The sequence below is a fragment of the Triturus cristatus genome, chromosome 4_1, assembly GCF_964204655.1.
Source record: "Triturus cristatus chromosome 4_1, aTriCri1.1, whole genome shotgun sequence".
NCBI classification, from domain to species: domain Eukaryota; kingdom Metazoa; phylum Chordata; class Amphibia; order Caudata; family Salamandridae; genus Triturus; species Triturus cristatus.
In genome coordinates, this window is record NC_140585.1 from 784,656,917 (window position 1) to 784,683,494 (window position 26,578).

Below are 26,578 nucleotides of genomic sequence, written 5' to 3' on the forward strand. Positions count from 1 at the left end.
CAGTAGAGCCACACTAGAAGGTGCTGCAGCCTGGGAGTGTGGCAGTGACTTAGATTGGCACAAGCACAGCCGGAACAACTTGAGCCTCGTAGACAACACAGGCTGTAGAAAGGCAGAACACTGAGTCCTCGGCAAAGGAGAAGCGCTGGTGTCTGTGCTAAGATCGAGGCAGCAATCAGTTCACAAGCTGATCTGTGTCGAAACCCACTCGCCGGACTCACCAGTTACGGAGTCCCACGGCAGTGGAAGGGGGTGAGGTCTTTGTTGATCCTGAGACCTCCTGAACAGGGAGCAAGCCATTTGAAAGCACTTGTAGTTCAGCACAATACAAAGGTAGCAGGCCAGCACAGCAAGGCAGGTCCAAAGTGGCAGTCCACTCAAGCAGCAGGCTGACACAGCAGAGTAGTGATCAAATTGACAGTCCCACCTGGCAACACAGCAGTCCTTCTAGCAATGTGCATATGTGGAACCAGCAGAGTCTGGTTACAGGTCCAACTAAGTGTCTAACTGGGGGGGAGGGGGGAGTTCAGAAACCCTGTACTTATACCAAAAAAGTGCCTTTGATGTGGAGGTGACTTCAAATTAATTCTCTAAAGTGCACAGGTTCCCCTTTCAGCCCAGTCCTGTCTGCCAGCCTAGCTGCGGGGAGGGGGTAAATCAGCCTTTTGTGTGGAGATAAGACACTACCTATTCAAGCGAAGGGTTACCTCCTCTCCTCTCCTCTCTCCTGCCCGGGATGCCCCATCAGTATTCAGATGAATGCAGATGCAGTTGAGTGTCCTGTGTTGTGGCTGCCTAGAGGGAATGGATTGTAGACAGGCGGCCAGGCACACAGAGCAGTAAGTGCACAGAAATGTCTACGTTCTAAAAGTGGTATTTCTAAAACAGTAAAGTTAAATCCAACCTCACCAGTAAGCTGGATTTATCAAACATTTCCCAAACATATCAAACATGAAAAAGCTACTCCTCTCTGATCAGGAATTACAGCTAAAAAAATATTAAGCAATTCCCAATACTACCCTATGAGAGGGGTAGGCCTCACAGTAGTAAAGGTGAAATAGGCTATTTGTCAATACCAGGACCTGCAAAACATAAAGGTACATGTCCTACCTTTTACTTACATGGCACCCTGCCTTTAGGGCTACCTAGGGCCTACCTTAGTGGTAAACTATGTGTAATAAAAGGGGAGTTTAAGGCTTGGTAGGTATGTCTTAAATGGTAAGTTGAAAGTGGCAGTAAACTGCCATAGATGTCCTGTAATGGCAGGCCTGAGACAGATTTGAAAGGCTACTTCTGTGGGTGGCACTTTCAGTGCTGCAACCCCACTAGTAGCATTTAACTCACAGGTCCTGGGTACATGGTGTACCACTTTACAAGGGACTTACAAGTGAATGAAATATGTCAATCAGGTATACATCAATCACAAACATGTTTAGGGAAGAAGCACATGCACTGGTTAGCAGTGGTAAAGTGCTCAGAGTCCAAAAGCCAACAAAAAGAGTACAGCAAAAAGAGAAGGAGTAAGGCAAAATGTTTGGGGTGACCCTTCGGAGAGGGCCATTTTCCAAAAATTACATCAGACAGTTAGGTTTTAAATATAGTACATCAGGAAACTGAATAGAACTACTCAAAGAACCTCCTCAAATCCCCCCACAACCCAAAAAACTTTTTGTGATAAGAAATCATACAACTCAGAAAGGAGGTCAGAGAAGTCATACAAAAGAGAGCCATATAAAAGGACCCAGCAAGAGAAGCAAACAAGGAAAACTACTACCCCTACTTTCTGATGCCAAAGCAATTTTTGACTTTGATACCAATTCTAGACCCCAGATTTCTAAACTAGTTCATCCGTACACAACACTTAAAGATAACAACACCTCAAGGAGTAATACCACTCCTAAGGAAGGGAGATTATATGGCCACCCTAGATCTAAAGGACGCTGGTCTACACGTACCTATGAACCAAAGACACAATAAATACCTTTGAATTGTTCTGGGCAAGGTGCATTACCAATTCAGGATGCTACCATTAGGCATAAAGTCGACACCAAGAGTATTCTCAAAGTGCTTGGCTGCGGAGGCAGCCCACCTAAGAAGACAAGGAATCTATGCCCACCCATACTTAGACAATTGGCTAGTGAAGGCACAATCAAAAGAAAAATGCCACCAGGACATGCAAACAGTGATTGCCACACTGCAATGCCAGGGTTTCACAAGAAATCACAAGGAATCTTCACCTCAACAGAAACAGGTAAAGGTGTTCCTAGGAGGAACCTTAAACTCCAGGACTGCACGAGCATATACAGTCCAGAAGAGAGAAGAGGCAATTGCAGAGCAGACTCATCTTTACCAGAGGGTTCGATCTCTAACAGTGACCGTGTTCATGAAACTCATGGCATCATCGATCCCACTTATAACGAATGTAAGATTGCATATGTGCCCATTTCAGGAACTGATCTGCAACAAATGGTCACAGGGAGCTGGGAGGATCTAGTGGTTGTCACAGCACGGGTAGAAAGGGAAATACAATGGTGGAAATCAACAAACGGGAACATGGTGAGACCATTCAAGACACCAGCTCCCACGATGACCATAATGACAGGTGCATCCCACAAGGGTTGTGGAGCGCACACAGGCAGCCTGAAGGTATTGAGATTATGGAACCGAAGAGATGCAGCAAACACATTAATTACCTGGAGATTAAAACAGTATTCCTAGCCCTGAAGCCTTTCCAGGCACACATAACAGGTTGGAATGTACTGATTCAAAATGGACAACACAACACCCATGTCTATCTCAACAAACAGGGGGTAATAAAATCATTTACCCTGTCCAAACTAGCCCAGGTGATATGGAGATGGTTGATCCAAAGACAGATCACACTTCAGACAATCCACCTGCCAGGAAATCAAAACACAGAGGCAGACAGATTAAGAAGACATGACTGTACCTCCCATAAATGAGAGATGAGGCAGGAGCAGGGCACAAGTCGGGGGTACACGCGGGTGGACGGCGTCCACCCACTATTTTCAAAGGGTGAATGCCGTCCACCCTGCCAAGAATGGGGCCCCACTGAACAATGTGCTGAACTCGTCCCGGTGTAATTTCCAAACACAGGGACACTTTCAGCAGCGCTTGCACGTTGTCTGCATTCCATCTGCAACAAGCAACAAGGTGCAGGCGAGGACGGGCCTTTCTTATTTAAGACTCCTGCTGGGCCCATAACAAAGGCCAAATTTATGGGGTCATCAGGCCTCCTTTTATTCGAGTCTCTTGGCTGCGAACAGTCAGGAGCCTTACACCGATGCAAATGAAGCAGAGGGGGAAACAAAGGTTAGCACTTCACACATACTTAAGAAAGGCAGCTTTTCACCTGTTTAAGAGATATGCAGGCACTGTAAGAATGTCATGTGTTGGTCTTTCCCAGTATTTACACACAGCAAATTGCATTTATATAGAGCTTACTACACCTGAGAAGGCATTGAAATAATTAAAGTACCACTATTTTTTCTTGTATAGCCCTACTCATACCAATGCAGAGTGTCAGAGCGCTTTACATCAACATCAGGGCCGGACTGGCAGTAGCGGGCACCGGGCATTTTCCCAGTGGGCAGCCACTGTAACAAAATTGGCCGAAACCCACCCTAGAAAACAGCTCCTCCCTTTCCCCCAATGGGGGGGCCGGACGATCAGTTTTCCAGGGCCGGTTTTGGTTCCCAGTCCAGCCCTGATCAACATGCGCATATTACACGTACAATACACTATCTAAATTTGTAAGTGAATGTACAGGATGTGTGTGCATAAAAATGGGAGATTGCAAGGTGTGGAAGTCCAATATCATCTTCCATAGCTCACTGTGCTATTATCCTCGCAATACGCTCAAACGTACACATGATAGACCTGCTAAACATATATATGAGGCCTTTAGATCTGATGTCACTTCTTGTGATGCCACTTCCTGTAAAGGTGTGGCTTGTGATGCCACTTTCTATGATGTCAATTCCTGTGATGTCATGCACCGTGATGTCGCACGCCGTGATGTCACGCGCAGTGATTCGTGCACCGGGATGTCGCGTGCCATGATGTCTAACTAGGTAAGTCTCCCCCTTCATTTTTTTAGGCCTTGTGCCCTGGACAGGAGACACTGGAAAAAAATCTTCAAAGTTTGGAGCAAGCCAAATATGTACCAGTTAGCAACCCCTTAAAAAGCAAAATACCAACACTTGACCTCCAGATTTCCATACCACTAGTCCGAGTGCAATGCCCTGCCAATAAACTGGTCAGGAAAATTTGTATACGATTTTCCTCCACTTCCCCTGATCCCAAAGGTACTAAATAAAGCCAAACAACCAGGGACAAGGCTCATCCTCATAGCCTCAAAAAGGCCACGCAGACCTGGTACTCAGACCTACTAGAAATGTTCAGGGGACAATCACAATCAAAGCAGGACAAGATCTGCCGACAACAGGAGAATGGAAACACGGACAGAACAGGAAACTGTACTAACATACCTCACCCACCTGTTAGATAGCAGGCTAACCTATGCATTGCTAAAGGTACACCTAGCAGCAATAGTAGCCTACACCAGAGGTACGTCAGGTTCACATCCTCAGTGGTGAAGAGATTCTTTTTGGAAGGTTCTAAGAGTTGCACCACCAAGATCAGTTCCAGCACCTTTGTGGAATTTGAACACCGTGCTAACGCAGTTAATGACAGAACCTTTTGAGCCTATGCACAAATCAGATCTAAAATCACTGACTCTAAAGACAGCCTTTCTGATTGCAATTATATCGCCACACAGAGTCCGCGAGCTACAAGCTTTGATGATATAGGAACCATACCTACAAATCCACACGGACAAGGTGGTCCTCAGAACCAATCCACATTTCCTACACAAGGTTGTGACCCAATTTCATGTCAACCAAAGCATACAGCTTCCAAATTTCTTCATAGAGCCAAAGATACAGACCAAAAACGCCCTTCAGTCACTGAATTTGTGGAGAACTTTAATGTCCTATCTGCAGGAAACAAAGGAGTTTCATAAGATAAACCAGTTGTTTATCTCGTTTTCTAAAGCAAGCAAGGAATCACCAGTAACTAAAGGAACAATTGCAAGATGGATAGTGGAATCAATACAAACTTGCTGCTCCAGGGTGGGGAAGACCCTGCCTGTATGCCCCAGATCACACTCAACTAGGAAAAAAGGTGCAACACTGGCATTCCTAGCGAACATCCCCATTGACGAAAAAGAGGTATGACCTGGGTCTGGTTCTTCTTCAGGAAATGTACTTGGTGGGGGTAGACTATGTCATGAGTTAATGTGGGGGTTAATCAGAGATCACTATAGGAAGGAAGAATTAAGGGCCTTATTTATAGTTTGGTGAGCGGCCTGCCATCCACCAGGCTTCACTGTAAGCAATGGAATTTTGCTGAGCGGCAAACCACTCAGCAAAGCTTTTTATCTTTGCAAATCAAAAAAAACAAAGTGGGAGTTTGTTTGTGAAAAGCAAAATACAAATGATCCGGACACTCTTGGAGGTTTCTTCCAGGGTGTGGGTATCATTTTTATTTTTCTGTTCATGAATGCAAGGCTTTCCCTGGTGGCCCCAAACAGAAAAGAAATATGTCACACCCTCTGCTCTAAATACAGCGGATGGTCTACTGTACTAACATCAAGTGCCGCAATTCCATCAGGTCTTCAGTGTAGCATTTACATAGGCAGAGAAAGCTATTGAAAACTTGACGATCTGCTCAACTCTAAATAGAGTAAGCGAACCATCAGTATAGTAAACAGGATACTATGCTACATTTGTGGTGGAGTAGCCTATCTGCCAAACTCTAAATTAGAGCCTATGTTTTAGCCGAGTAAGATGGTACCAAGTTTGTTTCAAGGCCTGGTGACAAGGTCTCCACAGATGAGGGTATTTTGGCACTCTTTGCAGAGTACTGCGAGAGGGTTTGTGGTGCAGTGCACGTGACAGCAAGTCACAGATGCAATTGATCAACTACAGATTGCAACAATGCCAGGGCACACTGGACCCTGGCTGACCCATTTAATTGGTTTTCATCCCAAGTGAGCCCACACATGCTGCACCAGTTTCACAAAGTGAAAAGGTTTGGGAAGCTGCCAGATGGCCCTAGGCATCATACTATAACCATCATACTAAAAGAAGGCAAATTGGCCCATGACTGTGCCTTGTACCGCTCCATCTCTCTACCTCACATACAAGTTAAAATGCTGGCAAAGGCGGGCACAAATAAGCTCCCAATAGTACTTACCACTTTGGTTCATTCTGGCCAATCAAGCTTAATGCTCTGGTGCTTCACCGGGCTGAACATTATTGAGATTACACAACTGGCTGGACAGAGTAGAGAGTATGGAGGAGACCTGAGCTGTCTTTTCCTGAAAATGCAACTGACTCAATTGTTTTAATTGCTTATTTATTAAACCCATTTATATAGCTCAGACTTGATCACATGCACTGCAAAGCATTTTACAATTAAGAAGAAATACAACAAAAATGAGAGGTGATCATCCTAACTGTACTGTAGCATGGTAAAACTAACAAAGAAGAGTAGTTAATATAGGGGACCGAGAAAGGTAGTGGGGTTAAAGTAATGAGAGTTCATGGTGATAGGATTATAGTTTTAATGATACAATTTGAAGAAGGAGATCTTCAGGTTTCTTCTGAAAGAAAGCAGGTATTCAGTTAAATGACAGCTTCAGGAAGACGGTTCCAGAGTCTAGGAGCCAGACAAGAGAAGATGTGATTCGGTCTTTTAGTTTGCCTTACTTTTTATATCTCCAACATTACTCAAGATTTGTTTCTGGTGTTTCCTTTCTTCTATGATGAACAGCAATTTGTATTTTAAATAGATGGGTTGGCCTTAGTGAAGAGCTTTATAGGTTAAGTATGATAAATTGGATTCGGGCATCCATGGTGAGTCAGTTTGCGTGGTTTAATTTCTTTACACCTCTAGCAAGCCATACAGGGTCATGTAGAATGGCTTTGAGAGGGCTAGGACATTTTTGGGTGACCCTTAAATAAGGCTTAGTCCCAATCTTGGTGTGAGAGAACCCTTGTTTGTATGGCGCAACTGAAGTCTTCACATAGGATGTATGGTTTAGGTTTCCTTAGGGGGTGAAGCTAGAACTGGGCAGGTTTGACAACCTTGGAATTGTGTGGTCTTGGTGATCCCCACTGACCGCATTGCTTGCATTTTAAAACTTTTGACAGCACCATTCACCATTTGGGTGTTTGTAGCCCAGTACGAGCGCCATCTTGGAAGTAGGGCTGAGACGCCCCCAAGACGTTTTACGGGGCTGCGCTCTAGTTCGAGCGAGCACCGCCTGGCAAATGGTATTTAGGGGCCAGTTGGTCGGCGCGCGGTCAACAGACTGACCGACACGCTAACATCACGCTGTATTTGTAAATTATCGCTACTGCTGCAATTATTTTGAAGTGGTTTTTAAAAATTGTATACTTACTGTTTTGCTCGTATTAAATTGTTTCTGCCTGTTCCCCACTGACCGCATTGCTCGCATTTTAAAACTTTTGACAGCACCATTCACCATTTGGGTGTTTGTATCCCAGTACGAGCGCCATCCTGGAAGTAGGGCTGAGACGCCCCCAAGACGTTTTACGGGGCTGCGCTCTAGTTCGAGCGAGCACCGCCTACCACACGCTATTTAGAGGCCACTATGGTCGCGCGCAGCGTACGCGCACAGCGTCGCGCCGGAGGAGCGCCAAAGGAAAGCCCGTCTGTGCCCGTCCGGGCCAGGACGGGCCGTAGGGCCACCCCCCCTGGTCGGCCGCGGGTCTACACTCCTGCTACCCTCAGATCTCTTCGACAAGGGATAACTACGCTAGATGAGATAACGCATGCCAGCCTTTGATCGGAAGACCTGTTGCAGGTAGAGGATAGATCTGGCACCACAAGTTCACAAGGTCTGATAATTGCCACACTCAACACACGATCCTTACATAAACCCCATTTAGAGGTATTCACACTGCTGGACGAGGGTGAGATAGACATCCTCGCGCTCTCGGAAACCTGGCTAGGGACTGCTTCAACACCGGACATTATAGCAGCTTTACCGCCCAACTTCGATGCTCGGTGGTATAACCGCCCAATGGACAGTAGAGGGGGAGGGGTAGCCATCATGTTCAAAAAGAATCTTAAGGTAACACAGATCACCGCAGAAAACTGTGCTGGTGCAGAAGTATTAGGGATAAAAATATCACTGAAATCCTCATGTATGTTGCTTCTGTTAGTATACCGTCCTCCGCAGAGCTCGCCGGAATTTAATGATTCTTTTTTTGAACTGTTGACCGATCTGGCATCCAGATATAAGTCCCTGGTAGTGGTTGGGGACTTTAACTATCACTGGGACGAGACTCCCAGGGGGCCCATTGCGTCCGAGTTTGGAACTAACCTTGCCACTCTCCATTTAAACCAACTTGTAAAAGGCCCCACCCATGAGAAGGGCCATACTCTTGACCTTGTCTGGTCCTCCCTACCACTGATGAAAATCCTGGAAGTTAGTCCTTGCATCTGGTCAGATCACTATCTGATTAAGTGCTGGGTTCCAGGAGATCCCTTAGTAGCGGCCCCTCCACAAACAAGGAGGAAGGTTCGCCCTTGGAAGAAGATTGAGGCTGATTCTTTAATCTCAACTCTACTCTCCTTCCCCCCTCCGAAGATGAAGCAGGAGAACCTGGATGTAGAGACCACGACCATCACAACCTGGATTCACTCTGCTTTAGATAAACTTGTCCCAGAACGATTAGAGCTCACCCGGAAAAAAGGGAAAGGAGCTCCCTGGTTTGACGCATCCCTCAGGGAAAAGAAGCAAGCTCTCCGGAAGGTGGAGCGAAGATGGAGACTGGATTATGGGCTTGCAGAGTCAAAGCTCTTTTAGCCAGTTACAAACGGGCCATCTTGGCTAGGAAATCCGCCTTTTATGAGGGCCAGATCAGGGAGGCTACGAATAAACAAAGGGAAACCTTTATTATTCTAAGGGAACTCACGCAGTTGAATGATAAAAGCTGCAGCCTGGGCCAGCCTGACTGTGACACCTTTCAAGGATTTTTCCTCCAGAAGGTGCAGGATATCCTGATGGATATTACTACGCTCTCAGATAGTTTACCATCGCAACCTTGTTCAGACAGCCTGCAGTCTGCTGGGGCTTTGCTTAGCTTCCCGGATATCGACGTGGAGCACCTGACAGAACTGCTTAGTCACATCAAATCAGGATCCTCCAGTGATCCCTGCCCTCCGAAAATCTTCAAACTGGCTCTGCCAGGCATTCAACCCCAGCTACTGCATTTACTGAATGCCTCTCTGGAAGCGGGCTACCTCCAAGCATCTCTGAAGGAAGCCAGAGTCTCCCCACTTCTGAAGAAAGCGGGCACTGACCCCAAGGCATTGAAAAACTACAGGCCTATTTCTCAACTGCCTTTTCTAAGTAAGATCTTGGAAAAACATGTTCTGAACGCAGTAGCAAGTTACCTTGAGGAACACCATCTTCTGCATGCCAGGCAGGCGGGCTTCCAGCCACAACAGAGTACAGAACTGGTTATGGCCACGGTCACCGACGAGTTAAGAATCAGAGCAGACAATAAACAACCCTGCGCTCTGATTCTGCTCGACCTATCGGCAGCCTTCGATACGGTCAGCCACACCATCTTGCTGGACCGTATCGCGAAGCTGGGGATTGCTGGCCAGGCATTCAAGTGGTTAGAGTCCTTCTTATCAGGCCGCACTCAGAGGGTTCAGATGGGGGACCAGCTATCCAGGATTAAGGATGTGACATGGGGGGTGCCTCAAGGGTCCGCACTGTCCCCCTTATTGTTTAACATCTATCAACCTCTGATGGAAGAACTCACGCATAGGAACTGTGAGGTCTTTAACTACGCAGATGACACGCAGTTACTGGTGCGGTTGGGAGAAACACCAGAGGCCCAAGAATCAGTTAGGAATCTTCTTAGATTCACGGTTAACTGGATGACCAACAACTTCCTTAAAGTAAATGCAGAGAAAACGGAGGTGTTGGTACTCACCAACAAAGCCAACCCCTGGGATGATTTGTACTGGCCCCCAGAACTCGGCAAAACACCCATCCCTGGCACAGTAGTGAAGAGTCTTGGCCTAAAGATCGATGCGGATCTTACCATGGCCCCTCAAGTGTCGGCTGTGGTGGGTTCCTGCACAGCCGTGATGCGGCAGTTACGCAAGCTTACCACCATTCTCTCAGCCTCCACGCTGCAAACCATCGTCTCAGCGACTGTCATCTCGAGGCTCGATTATGGTAATGCCTTGTACCTGGGCTTATCACAGAAGCTGATGAGGAAACTGCAGGTTGTGCAGAACGACGCAGCCAGACTGGTCTTCTCTCTTCCTAGAAGCTCGCACGCAACTATTCTTCTTCGTAAACTGCATTGGCTGCCGGTGAAGCTTAGGGTTCAATTCAAAGGCCTCTGCATGGCCCACAAGGCGCTCTTTGGCAAGGCCCCGGAATATGTCAAACAGCGCCTGAGGAAGTATGTTCCCGGTAGACCCTTACGCTCTGGGTTTGTCTCAAATCTGGTTCAACCCAGATTCAATCTAAAAACCAAAGGAGGCTGTGCTTTCTCAGTACTCATTCCCCAACTTTGGAATGATCTTCCATCTAGTCTGAAGGAAGACTCTCACCTACTCTCCTTCAGGAAAAAATTGAAGACCTATCTGTTCGGAAAGGTAACATCCTCGGTCTAATTGGAGCAGGCAGTTGGTTTTTGAGGCGTCATTATGTTCTTGGTTTTTCTGTCTAGCGCTTAGAGACCGGTGGTGATAGGCGCTTTATAAGAACCCTATAACATAACGTAACATATTCTAATCTGTAGGGAAACCAAAAGACGTTGCATAAGGGACATATTTAGAGTGAAGCCCATGTCGTTTACATTTAGATTTGTAACCCAGAAGATACAGAGAGAGATAGAGAGAGTGATTTGGTTTAGGATTGGTCAGTATATCATCCTTAAGCACTTTGAAAAGTCATATGAGTACTTTAACTCTGCCCTATCTGAAGGGAATTTGTATTTTAACCAGAAGGAACTTCTGGCACTAATTGTCTGCCTTTTCTGTAACATTATTCTTCGTTGTTTGCAAAAAGGTTGCAAACCTCTCACCAACAGTAAGTGGAAGGTTTCATTATAAGGGTTCACTGCTCTCCAGCAATAGAAGTTGCAAGGTGGACTCTCCACTAGCTATTGTGCTTGTAGTTCTGTCCCTCCAACATGCTCCTGTTTGCACTGTACATTCATTCACAAGCATGCTGGATCAGGGTGGACCCCTTAGTAAAGGGATTTAAATAGTGAATTATAGTTGATGACAAAATATCATTGTATGTGGACAATGTCATCCTCAATGTAGCAGGTAACCTCTCTAGACAATACCAAAGTTTCTAATTATTTTTTAAAGATTCTGGGAAACGCTCCAGCTATAGAATTAAAAGGGGTAAGTTCACACTCCTTCAGACCCACTTCTGGCACATACATCTCAGGCAACCTTTCCATATTTGATTGCAAACATATGGATTTAGATGCCTTTTGATTGAGGTTACTATTGCAACAGGTTGAGTTTTGGGAGGATAATTTAAACGTGGTCTTGGCTGGCTTCAGAGAGAATGTGGAACACTGGCCTGGGACTTCCACTCTTGTTGCTGGGAAAAGCAGCCATCTTCCAAATTATATCTATGCCCATTTTCCTTTATATACTACAACGCACTCAGTGTTATGTTAACTGGCAGATACTTTCTCCCAACAGCTCAAACTGGAATTCCAATCCCTTCAGTGGGTTAGCAGCCCTTTAGAGGACAGTCTGCAATGTTGGCATAGCATTTCCCAAAGTCCAGTAGTACTACTAGGCTTCCCCTCTTATAAGTGACTGGGCATATGTGCCTTTTGTGGAAACATCAGTCAGACTGAATAAGTAGAGGTCCTGTTATAGCAGTTGCATTTACTGTTAATATTTCTGAAAATATATTGGCCCGATTATGAGGTGGGCTCATGTATGTGCAGGGACATTGTGTTTTAAGCAGGTGGTGAATGGTGGATGGGGCTTGTGGGGATTGGGAGGCAAAGAGGTGGGGAAGGGTTTAAGGGAACGCAAAGGCTGTGGTTGGCAGAGGTGAGCTTTTCATGCTGGCCTGTACCATGAGAGGGGGTCATCGCAGGGGCCGTGGCCCAAGGTCCTGCTGCGCTTGCTGCCCAAGCATCATATGAATTTACTGGTTGGATTTTCAGGTTGCTAAACTCTGGTCCCATGTCACCGAGCTGATTAAAGTTGGGAAGAGTGTAAATTAGTATTGGGCAGAGTATAAAATAGGCGGAGGACAGCTCCACCTATTTTATAATTTGCACCCATTGAACTTGAATGATACCACCCAAGAACACATCTAGTTTTACAGATTCATCTGTTGATCTTTATGATGGATAGACTACTGCAGTATCTGACAAAACTATTGTTTCTGTTACTTAGAAATGGGGTAGTACACTTTCCTTTAGTATTTGTTTTACTTTCTTCAGTTAATCAACAAATTTGTGCAAACCATATTTTGCTTTTATAAAATTTTCATTTGGGATTTTTTTTTTTACTTTGAGGTAGACATGGGTAACCTCATGTCAGCTGAATATTATTACGTAACCTTTTAACAGCTGTGTGTTTTTTGTACCTCTGTTTTATGTATGAGTAAAGTGGTGTTCGAATGCCTCCGTATATAGGTGAGCTATAAAAAAGAAGCACGGAAGAGAGAAAATAGGTAACTCGCTGTTATAGGACAGTTAGAGCCCAGTGGGAAGCGAGGGAGATCACCTATCCAACTTTCTTTGGTCACTGTATCCACTGTACCTCCACGGTTAATCTGTTGTCTGAACAGATCTGTTTTAAGAAATCTCTTGAATCAGTGGTAACTTTCATATAATGTTGTTTTTGCTGCTTGTCAGTCAAATATGTTGTAATGTCAGTGCAGCCCAAATTAGAGTAGTCTATTTGCAGCATAACTAACCATCTCAGCAGATCTACAGTGTAAGCAAATTTCATGAGTGTAAGAATTCATTTTTCACGGCATATATAATTGCATTTTGAAGCACAAAAACATTGGTTTCATGAGAACATGTGATATTTGTGTCAAATATGATTTTGACCTTTCTGTGATGTGGTGGTTGAAGGCCTCCATTTGTAGGGCCAAGTGAAATCATTTGGCTTCATTCAGGCGCAGGACCCCTCTGTCATCCAGGGATGGACACAGTAGTCGCACCTGTTGATGATAGCCTAGCTCCCTTGTTCATTCTCTCAATGGTTATGATGTCGTCTGTTTTTCTAGAAATGCACTTGCTATTTTTCTATTATCTCTTCAAGAGGTATCAAGTAGCTCTTAAGGAAAAGGGCAGAAACAGAGGCCATCGAAGGCTCACCGTATGGCACCTTTTTCATGGAAGAGCAAGTAAAGCAGATGCAGAGCTGTTGGTTGTGGTCACAAAGGAATACGTTGATTCAATCTAAAGTCCTGTTGAATAGTCCTGCTTACTCCTTTATTCTGGACAGCAAAATATCTTCTCCTTCAATGTCATATCCTGCACAGGGATCACGAAGGATTGGGTGTTTTTCAGCCTTCTGCCAGAGGGATGAGCAGACCCTCTATGACGTTACGCCAGAGTTAATTCAATTCATTTCAGCCCCCCCCACACCCTGTTTGGGGTGGCGAATCATTTTCTATTGTTAATAATCTTTTTGTGATCTGTCTTTCCAGGGTTTACTTGGGGTATAGGAAATTGTAGTAGTTAACGAGTATTGGAGAATATACCCAATTATGTTTCTCAAGTAAAACTGACTATAGGTTTCAGCTCATCTGGGATGAAGTATATTGCCAGAGAGATGTTGTTCAGCTTGGTCATGTTGGTGCAGTGTATAGATGATGCTTCCAAGGTTGTTGCTGGTTCTTGCTATGTGCCCTTTTGCTTTGAATTGAACTTCAATTGCTGTTTCACTTATCTTTTTGAGGCATTCCATTCAGAGGTGTTTTTCCTTTATCCTAATGTGAGGAAAGAGTGACAAAAACAATGGTGGAGTGCCATGATGGAATGATCTACCTAAATTTGAGATGAGACATTATTTCAGATGTTACAATGGTATGGTTGAAGTGTATGTTGTGTGTGATCCTCTGTATGTGCCGGGCTTCTAGCATCTGGACTGAACCCTAAAGTATTCCGTTTTTTAATAAAATCTGCTGAGGGGCTATTTTAAGGTTTGTCTCTTTAGTGCTTGCTTTTTCCAATTTCTAGGGTTTTATATACTCATGTCTGAGGTGCAAGGCTAGATCTAGAAATCCATTGAGTAATTTAGAGTCATAAGCTGGTGAAAGGTAGATTCCTACAATGAAGAAGGGACTGTTTGGATTTAAAATACCACTTTCTAACCTAGCATGTGAAGAAAAAGTAATATGTGACATGATTCCGAGCCGATATCTCAGTGTAGTGTGGCCGAAACACAGTATTTATCTCCTAAGGGAAGTCCCGCCTTCAAAAAATAACAAAACGATGCAATATTACATTACAGGTAGAGTTTGATCTGAAGCCGGATTCTTTATTCTTTAATGATGGTCAGCGAAGGATCGATTATGTCCTTGTGTACGAAGATGAGATCATGAAAGCACATATTAAAGGTACCAAAGGCAGCGTGATTTCGAAGCAGAAGGTAAGCTTTCACTTTCACAGCTGTACAGATGACATATTTAACAGTTTAAAACATATTTTGGTCTCCTAATGAGTGTGTAAAGGTGGACTCTGCTTCCTCATAATCTGTTATGACAGTGTGAGTGTTAGTTTCAAACATGCGTGTACAATACATGATATACAGTGAGTGACACAAACATGGAGCTATTATCCTTTTGTAAAGTTCTTTATTGTTACTCCACTCTGCCTGAAACAAATCTTTTTAAATAATAATTTTGAGAGATCTTATGGATAAGAGTGGCATGATGAACACAAACCAATGACCATCATTTTTTGGGATGAAGCAGATCACCCTTTATATCCCTACACTCTTCCTGTGAAATTTTGGAGACACTGCCTGGGTGCAAATTTGGTGTATCTAACCTTCTCAACTTTGTGATTTCCCCATGTGAGCTCCCTAGAGCCTAAGTATGAATTTGAGCCGTTTAATGACGTTTACAGAAGTGATTGTTATAGGGGGCACACAAGTGCCACAGATAAAAACTGGTGGGGCCACCCACAATGGACACTCATGCAGATTTGCACAAGTGTGGAATAGAAAATGTTTATATTATACACAGCGGCTACCGCCACTGTGGACTTATAGTTAGGTCAGAAATTTCATAGTAGGAGCATAATTGTTTTGGTGGTAATTTTGGTGAAACAATGCCATCCACCTAAGCTCCTAACTGGAAAGTTTTGTGACAATCGATCATGCAGGGGGCTAGAAAAAGGGCAAGGGTCCAAAAACATGAATTTCAGATATTAATTCCTATAGATTTGATTTGATTTAGGGTTTTGTGGAGCGCTCTTATGCCCGGAGGAATTTTGGCGCTAACCTATGACAACGGAATAAATCTCTAATTAATTACTATGTAGCCACATCTTTAGTGTTTTCCTAAAAGTCAAGAGTTGAAGCAGTTTTCACACTATGGGACAGAGTGTTCCAGTGTAAGGCAGTGCCTCTAATGAAACTACCACCGCCCCATGAAACAAACTTGTGAGAGGGGGCCACCAGATTTCTGGCGGTACTGGAGCGAAAAAGCTCTGCCTGGAATGTACCACCTAAAGTTCCTCTTTAGGTAGTCTGGACCTATACCATTGGGGGATTTAAATGCTAAGCATAATGCTTTAGAAATATAATGTTTTCTTCACAGGGAGCCCATGGAGTTCATTAAGAGCCTGAGTTGCCGAATGACATTTAGGAGGTGTAACAACATTTTAGTGGCTGAGTTTTACGGTGCTTGTAGTTGTAGCAGTCCCTCTTGTAAATGTAAGTACAGTCCATTGCAATAGTCGATATGTGAACGGGTCAGTGCAATGACTACTATCTTTAGTTGCTCGAAAGGAATCAGATGGAAACATTTTTTCATGGTTTATAAAACAAAGAAGAATGATGAAATAATTGCATTCAACTGGTTCATCAAGAATGACACCCAAGTATTTTACTTTTTTCGTAGGGACTGGCAAAGTCCCAAATTCTTCTGGCCACCAAAATGAGGACCGGAAGGAAGTGCCCAAACAACATCACTTCTGTCTTAGATAAGTTTAATTGAAGGCAGTTACTGCCCATCCAATCGCTAACTGCAGACATGCAGTTTCGAAAGGTGTCATCTATGCTATGATCAGATTTAGAAAGTGATATCACTATTTGTGTACTGTCAGTGTCGGACACTAACAAAAACTCAAGGGATTTAATTAGGGCAGCCAAGGGGGTGATGTATAAATTGAATAAAGTAGGACTTGGCGATGAGCCCTGCGGAACACCACAGGGCAGAATATATGGTTCAGATGTGAAATCGCCAAGAGTCAATGATTGTGTCCTGTTAGCCAGAAAGGAATGAAGCAAGATCAAGGCTGTGTCCTTAATCCCAAGCTTCATCAACCTGCCGGTCAAACAAGAATGTTCGACCGTATCGAAGGCTGCGGATGGGTCCAACAGGATAAGTGTCGCTCTGCTGGCCTTATCGAGTATGGACCTGATTCCCTCAGTGACCACGATGAGAGCTGTTTCTGTACCCTGACCACTGCGATAACCAAACTGAGTCACATCCAAAAGATTGTTTGACTCAATAAATGATGTCAGCTGTATATTCATAGTCCTTCCAGCCAATTTGGCATGGAAGGGGAAGCCTTGATATAGGGCAATAGTTGATGACATCTTGGGGATCAAGCTTAGACTTTTCTATGAGTGGTAAAACTGAGGTCTTGCATCAGAAATTCACCTATAGAGAACATATTTTATACAATTTTCGTTAGCTGTTCTGCATTGATATCTGGAATAAGCTGGATGCTAGATGGTGGACCTCGGTCTACTGGAGATCTTGACTTTGTAGTGAGAAACAGCTGACTTACTTGTTTCACTGTCAGACAAACAGATTCTTTAAAAACAGTAGACGTCTTTTAGCTGAATCCTCAATGTTCAACAACTGGCCACTATTTTGACTGTGAGCAGTGACTCCGTTGTAGATGTCCTGAACCTTCTTTTAAAAAAAAAGAGCTAAAGAATTTCACAATGTCTGATTATGTTCAATTGATTTGACAACTAGTGCAGAGGTAGGGTTTATAACTCTGCGAAAAAGCTCCTTAGAGGAGTTTTTTGCTAGTTAGTTTTTTTGTGAAATATTCTGATTTAGCCTTCGTAATAAGTAGTACATTTTTCTAAACATTTTTTATATAAAAAAATTCAACTAAACGTGTATTCTTTCCTCCACACCCTTTCCTGCCTTCGACAAACCTGTTTACAGGCTCGGGATATTCATTTGAGCATGGGGCCGAAGGTGTTAATCTTTCAGGTAGTCTGAACTTAATGGGTAATATGGAATTAATTGAAGATTGCAGCCATTTTTCATAGTCCTTTGATGCAGTCTCAGGTTCTACAGCCACAGTTAGTCCTGATTCTAATAACGAAGATCTTAGGGCAGATTCTTGTAATTTATTACATGGACGGGTACATTTTGTGTTACTAAAGACACAGTTAATGATTCTCTTAAAAAGGGATGACGAAAAGTATAGCTTTATGGTCAGACCAGGTCAGGTTGAGAGCCTCAATGAATTTAAGTTCGGATTATTAGTGAAGACTCCAACCAGAGTATGACCTGTTAAATGAGTTGGTCCCTCCACAATTTGCAGTAGGCAAAAACAGGACATAGTATCTAATAATTCCTCAGTATCCTTGTCAGTACGATTATCTAGATGATAATTAAAATTGCCTAGAGTAGTAAAATAATTTTTAAGGGCACATGATTCTAATATAGAGTTAATATCTTGAGAAGATGGAGATCTAGTTCCAGGGTGGCGATATACCAGAAGCCCATCAAAGGGTTGATTTGTTTGAGAGTTTGATGTTAAAAAGAAATGCTTCATATCCTTCAAAGGTTAATAGTGAGCATAAGGCAGCTAACTACCTTCTGCAATCTTCTCCACCCACACAGAAAAATACACAGGACAATAATTACCTGGCCTGCTGCCAACTGCACCATCTCAGCCCCTCCCAAAACAAAGTTTCTCTCCCTGCTCTAGCAGTGAGGGGAGAGCCAGCACTGTGTTGGCAGCACTCTATGATGCCTCTTGTCTTCATTTCTCCTCTCCGCACGAGTTTGCAGAGACTCACACTTACCGGGGCAAAGGCAGTTGGCCCCTGCATTCTCCCATCTCTCTTGAGTCTGCATAGACTTGCAAGATGCCAGAGGAGGTGGGTGAGACTGCCAACCACAGTTCCGCCCCAGCTGCACTCTGTTTTCTGGGGACCAAAGCAAGGCGAAGGAAGGGGGACCAAGCGCTTCCCCAAGTGAATTAACAAAAGTGTGTAATTACTTTGGTTAGCCATTGTTGTGATGCCATTGTAGTAAATTACTGGATATCGATCCTGTTGATAATGATGAAGGCTTCCTATGGCAGCAATATACAACACTACTTTCTCTACAACACTGCGGAGTGCTAGTTGATACTTGCAAACACACTTTCAGTGGTCTGAGTTTGACATTTTACCTAGCCGGAACTGTAACCCCAGCTCTAGAGTACGTGGTGCAGAGAGGTGCCTATGTTGGCAACCAAACGCTTCCACCCTGTTCTAAATGCAATTAAGGAAAACAAATCCCCACATTGCCAATGAAAAGAGACAGTCTATGACTAAGAGTGTCTTAGACCTTTCCTTCCACTGCCACTTGTATTTACCTTACTTGTCAAGAAATGAAGTCACTCAACTTACCACAAATAAAGAGTACACTGCACAGCAAGTCTACCGGGACATTCAATTCCCCATGTGTTTGTCCATACACACATGCATGTTCCTACTATCTGAATTGCATAGATTAGTGACAGAGTATGTGATCCTTCTGTTCATAACCCTGCCCCCACCAAAATGTACTCAATCGACCTTGCCTGCAATGCAACCTCCAAAGTCCCATATGCCTACCTGCTACACTTGGGCACTGCAACATCTGTTGCTCCTGGATACCCTTTCGCCATGTTTTCCCTGTCATGGCCATGTGACCGGTATTGAAACCACCACAGTGCCAAATATGTGGCTATTAACAACATAGCACTTTTCCAAACTACGTACTCACTAATCCATCTTGCTTCTTCACCTCATACAGGTACTCTTCACCTGCTTGTCCTTTTTCCCATCCTTTGCAGAACTTTTCTGCTAGGCCCTAACGCATGTACACATCACTTGCATCACAATTACCCCACTACCATAAGTGAACCCACTTACAACGGACTACTTTTATCAACACACACATACTGTGCAATCCGACTTTTGTGCCAACTGAAGGTACCTATTGCATTGCCTTCAAGCCCTTCTGCTAAGCTTCCATTGAAACCACATTGTCAAGGGCCAAGTTTGTGTCTCTCAACTCTATACATACATTGCACTGTTCCTTCCACATATCATATCTCTAATGCTTGCCCTGTCCACTCCCCCACTACATAAATTATAATCACAATAAGGCTAATCCATCACTAACACATCACTTTGCAGACAACACATAAAATAAATCTCTTTATGGCTTCACTAATGACCTATTTGCTTCGTATGCATGTACTTAATTTGCAACAGCTCAAAACTACCATGGACCCAGATGCTACACCTCCTGTAAAATGGCACTTTAAGCCCTACATTTTCACATCAGCCTACGTCTGTACCTGCTGCAGCTACTCATCCCCTGCAAGCCGTCTTTCAACACGACTTCTATAAAAGGCACTGCATAGTCTCCAACTCTGACACAACATCTTCCATCTACCGATAATGCTAAAGCTAAAAGTGCATGAAACCCACTCAACATGCAAACACACTGAATATGCATGGCTCTAACACAAGGTACCCGGCCTTGTATACAACCAAAATTAGACATCAGAATGCATAGATATGTTAAGTGCACACCCCATACATATGTACTATATGCACAGTACTAACACAAACACATCACAGTGTGACTGCCTTCAATTTGTTAGCCATAATGCTAGTCTTTAGTACGTAGATACAGTATCACACTACATCTCCATGCAACCAAAACAGAAAAGTATGGTGGCACCAGTGAGTGAGTGGTCTCCCACAATAAACACCATTGCCTACCTTACTGCGATTAATGACACTTCACCCAAAAGACAGACAGTGGGTGTCCCCTGAAACCTGATCGTATAATGTGCCACAGTTCACGTGTTACAAATATGGACATCTGGCTCACATCAAATCTACAAAGGCTAAAGGCTATGCCATGCTCATCAAAGCCACAACATTAACAAGATGCATCGTACCCAAGGGCTAAACATTTGGTACATGTGGAACAGAGCAAAAGCGCACCCATAACAACACTCCACCCCCTGAGTACCACCAAAACAGCACACTCGCTGCACATAAACCTCTGCAATCGGAATGTGTGTGTTATCCCATGACAAGGCGGTGATGCAAAATCTTGATAAGCCCAGAACAGGTATACCTGCTCTCACATCCTGTTTTCTCGTTGTACACTCAAAGTGTGCTCCTAAAAGGCCAGCAGAGGAGCACAAGTTATTTCAGTATGGTGCATGTTTGCGTTAATCTCTATTATCGTATTTCTGCTTATTGCCCACAACTCATTTACATGATCACAACCTCTCCTTCTTCTGGAAGCCAGATACCTGAAACCTGACGATGCCTAATCTCCTGTAGTTTTTCTATTAATCCAGTATTATGGGCTATTGTTGGCTACTGGGTTTAGCCTTGTGTGTCCATGCAAACTATTCTATGCATTCACTCTTCTTTGTGTTGGATTAAATGAACAAGAGTTATTTGTGATCACTAGTGGAGAGGGTGGGTAAGTGACACGTGCACACTCTTGGTGGGATTATCCAGGGCCTTAAGTGGGATGAAAAAACTGGTGGGTCTCTCGGGGGGGGGGGGGGGGGGGGGGGGGTTGGCCAATGTGATTAAGGGCGTGGCTTAAAAATACGTAAGCTAAAAATTTGAGCTTAGCATAGTGTGCTGCCTGACTGGTATTTTGCTGTTTCTGTTATTGCATCCAGCTATATGATCTAACAAGTAACTTCATACCTACAAGTCAGGACTTTGTCAATGGTTGCTAGTTGCATAAGATAAATAAGCAGCAACTGTGGCTTGTATGTAATATTGAAAAAGGTTCCACTTAAAGCCCTGGTGACACCACGACAATGTTGCTGCTCCTGAGTTTCAAAAAGAGAAGGGAAATCCAGAGAGAAAATTACTCTCTTTAAAGGATTTCCCTTCCCCTATAACGCTCGAAAAAAACGGCCCGTCTCTGCCAGGGCACAAAACAGAGCCCGATAGAGACCTGTTTTGAGGCCCCCATTAAAAAACTGCCAGTGCTCAGACCCGGTGAGACCCGGGCCACTTAAAACCCTGGGATTATCCACTAACCATGGATTTCGGACCAGCGTGCTGCCTGATGTGAAGTGCTTCAACGCATCGTCTGGGGCAATAAGCACTTTATAAATGCAATTACAATTACATCACAACAATCCAATAACCAGCTATGCTTGCCTTTGACAATGCACAGCACTCAGCTGCCTTTTTTAGCTAAGCTTGCGCTATACAAATACTAGATACATACAGGCACATCCTGTGTGACAGGGAAGTAAGTGGAATTGGCAATAAGAGTAACTTAGATGGATACATAGTAAACGTATGCATTCCACCCATGAGCTTCTCTCCACCCATTTATCCAGTGAGTCTCCCACAATGTCCTCGTGGCCCCAAAACACGTCATTCATTTAGGAAAGCTATAATTGCAAATAAAACTACTCTTGCATGCGACAAATTGCAGTCACACTACAATTTAAGCCCTTAGTTTATTAGACAAATGGCTCTTCGTGCTGCACTTAGGTTATTCGGATGTGTTATGCCCCTGACTTGCAGGCACTCTCTGGACAGTAAAAAAAACCCAAGCATTTGCAATGCAATAGGTCTCGCATTTACGTGAGTTTAAGCTGTTGGCATTGTTCATGACAATGGCTTTTATTTTTTTTAAACGAAAACAAAAATAAAAACCATTGTTATTTGCAATGTCAATAGCTGAAACTTGCGTAAGTGCGAGACCTATTGCATTGCAAATGCTTGTAGCTCAGTGGGCTATGGCGCCTGCTGCAGAAATCCACACTTAACCTCAAGGCCACACCTATTGAAGTTATTTAAATGAGTTTCATTGTTAACTTCAGAAAACTCAGACCTCTCTCCTGCACCTGAAACGTATCACACTGCCAGGGTTGCCACCTTCTCAAGGGAAACATACCGGTCAGATGTTGTCGTGTTAAGAGTCTGTGAAAGGCCCGGGCTTGATACAAAATGTGACTTTAAACAAAATCCTATATATTCATTAATAGCATCACTTTACTGTCTCTGTTTTCTTTAATTATTAGCCCGGGACCGTTAGCGGCTCCCTCGAACACATCAAAAAAAGTGCTTTCTTCTCATGTTTGCTGTTTGAAGTATGTACAGGCAATGGGGAAAATACCGGCTTTCGGTTAATTTGCTTATTTTTGTACCTTCCAAGGCGTTAAACTATCGTCGGTGCCGATAGAAAACCGGACATGGGCAGCCCTACACGCTGCCTGCATTGATCAGGTGAGGGCGGCTCCATAGCCTGTATCAGAACCGCTCCGTATGTCTTAGGCTGTCCTCGAAGCTATCACCGCTGGAATAAGTAATATCAAACCCTGGCTTTAATATGTGGGAAAAGGGCAACATTGAGGTTTGTGTGGACAATTTCTCACTGCGAGTGATACGGCGGGCCCCCAAATATAGAATCACAATTAACGGCTAAAACTTCGAAGATGAAAACAAGTAAACCGCGCGTATGGTTTTTTATTTTTACTTTTGAGTTCCTTCACGTTTCACTTTTCTAGTTATTTTTTATTTTTTTCAGATTATTATAGAATTATTTTAATATTCCTCTGGTCTATCTCTAACACGCGACATCGAGAGGTAAGGAGGAGGTGAGGGCAGGAAAGCGAGGGAGTGAGTGGAAGGGGACTGTTTAGGGTGGGAGAGCAATAGAGACGAGAGTGAGTAGGTCAATGAGAGCGGTGCGGGAGAGACAGAGAGAGGTGAAGAGACAATGTGGGCGACAACGAAAGGGAGAAAGAGTAATAGACAAAGAGGCACAGAAAGGACCCAGGAGAGGAAGCGAGGGTCACAGGAAAAAGAAAGATAATTATGGTGTGTGTGCGAGTTAGTTGAGAGCGAAAGATGCGGGAAGAGAGAGCGGAACACACAGACGTTGAGAGATTGAGGGGTGACAACAAAAGTGTGAGAGACAGAAAGAGGAAACATGAGGATGAGAGAGAGTCTAGAGAAAGAGAATGGGAGAAAGAATTAAGGGGGTACGAATCCAATGAGATAAAGAAAAAGAGAAGTGAATCAAGCAGAGAGGCGACTGAGAGAGAATGAGCGATAGACGGAGATGGAGAGAAGATAGTGAGAGGGGAGGAGAGAGAGGAGGAAGAAGTGGACAGAAAAAGAAAGGGAAAAAATGGGAGTGCGGTAGAGACACATAGACCCAAGTGCGAGAGATACAGACTAAGGAAAGAGAGGATAAGTATCAGGGGGAAGGAAGAAAGGAGAAAGACATAAAGAGGGAATAGAGGAGGTAGAGGGGAGAAGAGAGCGACAAGTGAGAAAAAGAAGTGAGAGAGATGGAAAGGAGTGAGTGAGCAAGAAAGGACCAACCGGCTGAAAGAGGGATGTGTGTGTGTGAGAGAGAGAAGTGAGAAAAAGAGAAGTGGGAAAAAGTGAGCGAGAGAAAATGTCTGCCTGACTATAGGAATCAGACAACAGAGTTTTTGTAATCCCTGCTTCGCACCTTGTTTCGGATTCCATAACAACCTTACTGCTCTCTACAGTGCCCCGTTCGGGGTCCATCTGCTAGAATAAACACAAGCTGCTCCCCATTGAAGCTAAAAGGTGCAATATTAACTGTAAATAAAAGCGCACCCGAGATAATATGCCATGATTAATGCACACAATGAGGGGGCTCAAGTGGACTCGGCACACAAAGCCCTTTGGAAATGGCGGCCCTGTGTGTGCGGGGCCTGGCTGACAAGTGATAGCATGGAAGACAAGCCCAGGAGTTTTGTGCGCGTGTGCGGTTGCAAAAGTGAAAGCAGCTGCAGCGTCCCGCGAGTGTAAGGGTGCCCGCGAGCGATGCACTTAATGAGCCATGACGAGAGAGAGGAAAGCCAGACGGCACCTGTGCGCGTCACAGTGCGCGTAACTGCACGCTTTAGGCCACACACAAAAGCGTGTGGTCGGATTATTGAAGTCCACTTACTAAAAGTCTCGCCAGAGCAGTGCATGCGCTGGCTCAGGCAAGACCTAAAAATACTGGCCTAGTCTCTTCCGAATTTTTAACAGAGCGCTTCCTGGTTTTAGATATGCAAGTACAAATAGTAAATGTGCCATTTTTCTGAAAACGAGTAGTCGAAGTGAACACAAAGAATGGAAGGTCTGTGTAGAGAAGCATTCTGCAACGTTCATTTTAACACCACAAACAAAAGAATGCAGTTTTGAAAAGCGACTGTGCCTTCTGGGCTTGGCTTGTTGAGGGATATGCATTTATTTTGGTCTGATTGTTTTCGAGGAGGAGTCTGACGCTTAAAATAGACTGGGCCAAAGAAACACCATGATTCGTCTAATATTTGTCTCCAGTTAAATCGCCTGCTAAGTAAAGGTTTCTCTCTATTGTTCGCGGGCCTCCGTAATCCTATACAAAAAGTAACTGGCATGGGGTGTGTTTCAAAAGCACATTAAACTTGCTGTGACAGATGGATTCACAAACTTCACCCATGTTTGAATTCGCCCTATAATGGAACGTTCTGCCTCTAAAGAGCCCCGTCGGGGTCGTGCTCGTCAACGGTGTTTCAAATGACTTGTATTCTCCAGTTTAGCCCCCGGCTCCGTCAAATTCGGATTGTTTTTGTTTTCGATACATTTCCAGAGCATCCTGTCCTGTTGGCATGAGTGCAGGCTTCAGGGATGCACGGTCCAGGCCTAGTAACGGTGCTGCTGGGTGTCCGGTGCTTCTTGAGTCCTTGCAGAATTGTAAGTTCACTTTCACGCATGTGCAGTCCAAATGTTCAAGTTGTGCAGTATTTGCCTTAAATGGAAGCCTTTCCAAGAGCATGTGTCCTCGTCATGGCAGAAGGTGGGGTGCCTCGGGGATCAGAGGCCGCACCTCCACATCTCCCGGGATAGATGGGCCAGTCTGCAGTTCCACTCATTTGACAACGAGGGTGTTTTTCGATTGAAGCCTTTCTCTGTTCCAAGAGGAGCCTGCGACGTTTCTCAAAGTAGATGGGCTATGTTCAACATATATCGGTGTGCAACATGTCCTACGCTCTCCAGAGAGGCCTAAAAGATTGGTTACTTCAGGAAAAGACCAGCACAATGCGCGCAGGGTGGGCCGCTGTATGGCCTACCGCACCTCACCAGCGCCGCATAAGTTATGGCTCCTTGCACCTTTATAGCGCTGCATGGACCGCTCCAAAAGAGATATTTTGCTGCCATTGATCCAATATTGCAATGGTTTTATGATGGTCCGTTGTTGAAGAAAATAGCCACGCCAAGTCTGATATATCTAATATTATTTTGTGAATTATCAGAATAGAGCGACCGAGAGTTGCCTTCTTATATGAGCATTAGCAATGCCACATAAATTAATTTGTGCACTTAACATAACAGAAGCGTCTAGCAAACAGTCTGTGCTACAGTATTGAATTCGTACCCACACTCTGGAGAGAGGGAAGCGAACCTAAGAGGGAACATATTGCCCTTCAAAATGTTACAAGAATGAAAACATAAAGTGAGTCAGAAGTTTCAGGATTCACATTTCCTCCTGCCAACATGGCAATTAAATATTTGCAATATTTAATATAATAGAGTCTTGTGCAATAATACAAGTTAGCTAGATATATCAAAAGTGGCATCTGCGATCATAATAGTTTAAAGAAAAACAGAATATTGTAATTTTTCTTTAACAGCCTGATTGCTTCCTATGTTAGGTCTGCAACTAGGCGGCATGTGTCTTCCCCTTGTAGTGTAGAGTACAGGCGGCTAGATTGCAATGGGCTTGGTGCACCTACGATTCTGGATTCTGGGTTTAAAGGTAACTCTTGAATGTTTTCCTGGTAGTTGAAAAGGTAGGTGCCGTGATAGCTACGAAATGTGAACGCCACAAATTGCAAAATTTGGTGAAGATAATGCATTTACTGATTAAAAGTGCTATTGTTATTATTGTAAAACCTTTCCTCATTTGCATCAGAATGTCTACTTCTGTGTGGTATTGTGTGTTAATTAATTTGTTTTGATAATG

At 44.0% G+C, this 26,578-nt stretch overlaps 1 protein-coding gene across 2 annotated transcripts in view; it reads left to right on the forward strand.

Moving 5' to 3' along the window:
- The window catches only part of ANO6 (anoctamin 6), a 422,710-nt gene that overhangs the window by 210,025 nt on the left and 186,107 nt on the right, over positions 1-26,578 (forward strand). For both annotated transcript variants that reach the window (XM_085653360.1, XM_085653359.1), the window contains exon 3: positions 14,599-14,736. In XM_085653360.1, coding sequence (XP_085509486.1) covers positions 14,599-14,736 — 138 coding nt within the window. The remainder of the gene's footprint in view (positions 1-14,598; positions 14,737-26,578) is intronic.